Raw genomic sequence first — 6,000 nt, forward strand, 5'->3', positions numbered from 1 at the left:
AACCGCTTTTTAACAATTGCTTTAATAAATTTAAATCTTTCTACGAACTTAAAAAATTATTTTGACTATAAAGTTAATATATTATATTGAGTATACAGTAATAAAAAAATATTCGCAATAAATTGTCCTGTGAAACTTACATATAAATTTGAGATATAACTATGAAATAAATATATACATTGAACATGTTTTTGGCAACATTTGGCACATATCATGTGGAAATGTGTGTATGCGCGTGCATTCGTGCGATATACGTGCGGGGATGCAGGTATGCATACATGCATGCGTGAGTGTTGCGCGAGTTTGTTTGTGTGTAAAAGGCCTTTCTCTGCTGATTCACACATGCACACACGCATACACACACGCATACACGCACGCATACACATACACACATATACCAAAATTATTTCTTTAAGAACTTTGAAAAATATTGAAAATTAGTTTAAATAAAATCTAGCACATTACATTTATATTAAAAAATACTTTAGTGTTATTAAAAATATTTCATATTGTATTGCTAAAATAGAAATTATGTAAAATAGAAGTTTACAAATACATATTCTATATATAAAAATATCGAAAAAATCATTTTTATTTTAAAAAGCCATTGTAAAAATGTTCATTTCCTGTTTCCTAATTTAAATGAAAGTCTCAAAAGCATTTTGCATTTTTAAATGGAAAACTTTCATCAATTTTATATTTTTTATCATAAATGGATTTAGACCCCCATTTTGTATAAATCAATTTGATTTAGCTGATAATCAATTCGTTACAAAGCAGAGCAAACATAATACGCGATTTTCATAAGACGTGTCTATATAAGAATGATAGAAAATACTGCTCGCCTTGAAAAACTATGGCATCTTATGTTATTAATATACACAAAATTAAATATATGATAAATGGAATGAATTACAATACAAAGAATCTGAGAAACAATCAATAATCAAACAATGATTCAGCTATTTCTATCTCGTGTCCTGTAGCGGCGTTATACGGATAAATTTTTGCTAACATATCGTTTGGCACATAATGCGTGCCTTCGAATTTACAAAAATAGCGACCTATTTCGTTATTATCGATCCATTTCGGCGTTGTTAAAGTTATAGCGTCTGAAATAAAATAAAATAATTAAATTCATAATCATTAAGAGAAAGAAAGTAATAAATAAAATAAATAATAAAGAAATTATAATAAATAAAATAATTATAAAAAATATAATAAAATGAAATAACGGAAACAAAATAAAGTATTATTTTATATCCCAGAAAACATTTTGCGCGCAAATATATACTTACCCAGCAAACACCGATATATAATTGTTACATTGCTATAATAAAACGGAATATAACAGGTAATATAACGTGTACGTTACATGTAACATCCATGTTAGTTGTAATTTCCCAATCATAGATGTAGCATTTTAATATAACATATATTACATTGTAGTTATATTGTAATTATATACCAAATAGCACATTGATGTATTGATAAGTCAGTGCTATCTTGAGATATAATGACAATATAACTACAATGTAATATATGTAATATTAAAAATGTTACATCTATGAGTGGGAAATTACAACTAACATATACGTTACATGTAACATGCTTAAGTATATAACATTTATATATTGTGTTTGCTGGGTAGTCATTGCATACTAAAGCAGCTCATATGGCGCAAGCAAAACTTTATCCTAATGCGTCGTCATAGTGATAGCAAATGCTAGCACATTTTGCACGCAATTTCATCTCGTTATAAGCATGCAACATGAGCATATTCAACAAGCATATTGCTGTCATACTATCACATCACTGGCATATTTTTGGCAATTTGATATCCATTTGAACGTAATTTGCTGGTGTATTAAATAATATATAAGCTAAACATTTGCCTGCAATATGTACGACTAAACATATCTCACATGCAAAACTCCGGCAAATCTCGTAAACAGTTTATATGCATAATGCACGCAAATTTTGCACGCAAAAACTGTTATCAGGGATTACATACAAAGAGATGAGTTTCGTATACTAAACAAATAAAAAGGTTTATATATATATAATGATGCTCATACCTTCTTCTACTTTACGAAGTCTATTATCTTTAGTAAGAATAATGTAATATACTTGTTGATGTACAAATTTATTTGTTGCTGTAAATTCACAAAAAAATTGATCTACCAACATTGTATATTGATTCACGTCTAAAGAGTCTGTATCACTTCTATCAATATCATATCTGTCCCATCCGACGATCACACCCACCTCTTTACCTATAATTATAATCATATGATTATATCTAATCTATAATAAAATTCAATCTATATTCATAATAAAATAACTATATATGATTTGTCACCATGTTTAACTATCATTCCAACTGCAAACTTTACATTCTCTGGCCTTCTATACGATTTCTTTTTTTTTAACCGTTCATTTCGTAGATGCCGCTAAAAAAAGTAAGATCTAATTTGATTTGCTTATTCTTTTTATACAATTTGTAAATATTGCCTTTTTTGGCAGGCAGTTTGCTACCCGGATAGTGCTAACATACCTGATGAAGTATAAATATTCCCCATATATATAAAGTATAAATTGTATGTGTTCCATCTACGTTCCACAAATATAAATGAAAGCGCCGCATTAATAAGGACAACATCTGAAAAAAAAATTTAATCTTATACAAAAATGAAATGGGATCTGATTATAAAAATAAAAAATATGAGAGATTGTGTAATAATCCCTGTTGCCTATTATCACGTGTAAAGCATATTTCATTGATTAATCTATTTGCCGTAGTTATAAAAGTATATTATAATTAGTGTTAAGAGAATTCATAAACAATGTATATAATTATCAACCTCTTCAGGTTTTAGTATAAAGTTTTCCAAAGTATTTTCACGGTTCATCATAAACGGCGACAATTGTTTGTGAAGACGTTTCGGGAATTCTTCAAAAGTTATATCGTAACATCTTGCATTTTCAAACCTATTCATAGCACTGCAAACAAAATAAAATTATAATATATGTGTGTATGCAATATATTAAAAATGCCGAAATGTTCAATTAATTTCAATTCTAATTTATACTTACTATTTTGGCATCCAAAATATATTGTATTCGTCAATTGCGAACTCTTTCTTAATTAAAACGCAACGTAAACCAAGTCTCCTGGCCACGCTTTCATATATTATTAATAAAATTATTTTCTGGCCACATTTATTTTTTAACACCTATGTCAAATATTACAATACAACAATAATTTGTGCGAGTGTAATTTTAAGATATAACAAACATGGCCATGCGCGCAGCATGTTAAGTTGTTATAGAGTTGGTTATAATATATTTAAATGAATATAATATACACTTGGTCAAAAAAATTATGGCAACACGCAATTAATATCAAAATTTCGCGTAAATTCAAATAAGCGTATTTCCGCTAAAATTTATCGTATTTAAAAAAAATTTTTTTTGTTTCTAAAAGATTCTTAAAGTAGAGACCTCACCCCTTAAAACAAAAATATTTTTTTCAAATATGTTTTAAAATAATTTTTCGCGGAGGTACGCTTATTTAAATTTATGCGAAATTTTGATATTAATTGCGTATTGCGATAATTTTTTTGACCAGTTTATTTATAAATAAATTTTAATTTTAAAAAATGGTAATAATTCAATCGACCAACTCTGGCAAATAAGTAATTTTATTGAATATTCACAATGTTTCGGCCGTGGGTTTCGGCCCTTATCAAGTGTTATGTTCTTAAAACAAAGTAAATCATAACTTTTTTAACAAACAAAAATTCGATCTTAGAATATGACATGATATAATAACATGATAGTATGAAAACGAAATAACTATGGTTGATTGAATTATTACCATTTTTTAATTATCATCTGGTGACTTTATAGTGTTAAAAAATTTAAATTTGATTATCAATAGAAATAACTTACGTTATCTATACAAAGGTTTTCCACATTTCTGTCTGTCTCTTGGCATAGTCGAAAGTTTAATTTACTAAAAATATATTTCTCGAGTGTATCCATAATCTGCGTACTTTCTGCTTCGTTCCAATGATTATCGTCGATATTGTTGTTTCTCCAATAAGAAAAAGTTTCAGCCGACGTCGAGAATATCGAATGATTGGGATGCTCTTCTTTAAGACAATTTAAAACTTCTTTTGCGATACTATCTAATGATGATTTTACACATTCATAAAATACATCCTTTTCAAATTGCGTATATTGAACCGCAATAGTAGCAATTTCTTCCATTATCTGCTTTCTGCGAGGTTTCTCTTTGAATTTTTTAATTTCATTTTTCGCAAAGCAATGCTTCATGCAGTAAAATAATTCTTTATTGATATATATTTCAGTTAGATCGCAATCAATTTTCCTAAAAAATTATCATATTAATTGTATGATAAATTATACATACATTAGGCTACAAATAGAACGATAATATGTGTATACATATATAAATATATATATATATATATATATATATATTAAAAATCTTATACCGTGAAAATTGTGTAAAGGACTTTTTCAATTCATCAATGAAAAAACAATATTTTATGATATTTTCAGGTTTACAAAAAATTTCATCAAATTTATCTTTACAAAATATTTTGTTAAATCTTAATATACTATTACATGGGTCATAATTATAGTTATGTATAATTTGAGATATATAATTTTTTAATTCTCTCAAACAATTTACGCCTGTTTCTATAAAGTTTACAATTTTTTGATTTTTTCCTTCGTTCTCTTCAAATTCATTCTCATTTTCTTTAGATTGTGTGTCATAAAATTTCTTCACAGAGGACCATCTGAAAATAAAATAAATTATATTTTAATAAACCTTTGTAAATTTTTTTGATAAGATATTCATAATATTGACTGCATAATCTGAACATGATATTCGGTGGGAATTTTATCAGAGGATATGGGAAAAATATTGCAAAATTCCACAACAAAAAAATCTCGTGAATAATTAATATTAAATTATATTAAAATATAAATAATATTAAATTATATATATATATATATATATATATATATATGGGACATTATTTATGAAGTGATCCACTCAAATTTTCAAAGTTTAAAAAAAAACAAAATAAAATTTAAAATGCAGAAACGTTTGTTGTATCGATTAACTTACGTTTGCTTTTAAATTTTGTATTTTATAAAATCTCTTCTAATTCTCTTAATTTTAAGCAAAATAACATTATTTATTGTTAAAGAATAAATGTTCCTGCTTTTTAAATCTTATTTTGTTTCTTTTTAACAATTTATTTTTACTCTTCCATGCTCTTTTTTCGGTTAACTTATCAAATACTTTGTAAGTATGTATATATACATGTTTATATATATATGTATATTTATTTAAGATACATATATATATAATATATGAGAAGTCACCACGCTTGGCCACAAGCAATAGAACTGGCCAGATATCTTTCTGTATTTGTAATAGCGTCCGAACTGTATCATTGGTGACACGCTTGGTTCTAAAATGGACTATATCTTGAAAACTGAAAGCCTGCCCATCTTGGCCTTGGAAGCGTTTTAAAGGGGAAGATTTCTACTTTTTTTAAAGTTTTTTTCGAAGAAAATCGAAGATGTCTAAATTTGAGAAAAATTGATTTTTACTTTGTATTTAAAAAATTTAATATAAACTGTTATTGAAAGAGAGAGAAAAAACTAATTTCACAAGATTGAAGTGCGTAAAAAGATCTTTCAAAATCACACCTTATTTTTTAAAATCGGAGTAGTCATCTGAAATTTATCAACGTTTGAAGTTGGACGTAACAGCCAAAATGATATAAAAATTCAAGTCTTTTAACACAGAGCCTGTATGGTGTGCGCTAAACAACTTGAGGAATAATTTTATTTTTGATAGAACTACACTTTCTGCAAACAGCGTGTTTGAAAAACTTTGAAAATTTGGATGGATCACTTCATAAATAATGCCCCATATATATATATATATAT

General features: G+C 26.8%; 1 protein-coding gene across 1 annotated transcript; it reads right to left on the reverse strand.

Annotated features, from left to right (window-relative positions):
- Positions 1-609: 609 nt before the first annotated feature.
- On the reverse strand, positions 610-4,446 carry LOC114943497 (F-box only protein 21-like). The gene is made up of 7 exons (XM_085481561.1): positions 3,955-4,446; positions 3,097-3,236; positions 2,865-3,003; positions 2,558-2,662; positions 2,363-2,453; positions 2,079-2,276; positions 610-1,112 (listed from the first exon to the last, which is right to left on the reverse strand). The coding sequence occupies exons 1-7, from the start codon at positions 4,339-4,341 to the stop codon at positions 940-942; spliced, it is 1,233 nt and encodes a 410-aa protein (XP_085337687.1). The 5' UTR covers positions 4,342-4,446; the 3' UTR covers positions 610-939.
- Between the last annotated feature and the right edge of the window lie 1,554 nt (positions 4,447-6,000).

The sequence above is a fragment of the Nylanderia fulva genome, unplaced genomic scaffold (assembly GCF_048542155.1).
Source record: "Nylanderia fulva isolate GAGA-0341 unplaced genomic scaffold, ASM4854215v1 Scaffold181, whole genome shotgun sequence".
NCBI classification, from domain to species: domain Eukaryota; kingdom Metazoa; phylum Arthropoda; class Insecta; order Hymenoptera; family Formicidae; genus Nylanderia; species Nylanderia fulva.

What these genes read in the sequence shown, in the direction of transcription:
- LOC114943497 (XM_085481561.1), bottom strand. Translation starts at nt 4,341, where the DNA reads ATGAAGCATTGCTTTGCGAAAAATGAAATTAAAAAATTCAAAGAGAAA. An exon ending in TGGAATGATAGTTAAACATG is followed by an intron (nt 2,277 to 2,362) that starts GTGACAAATCAT and finishes TTATAATTATAG; the next exon opens with GTAAAGAGGTGGGTGTGATC. An exon ending in ACTTCGTAAAGTAGAAGAAG is followed by an intron (nt 1,113 to 2,078) that starts GTATGAGCATCA and finishes ATTTTATTTCAG; the next exon opens with ACGCTATAACTTTAACAACG.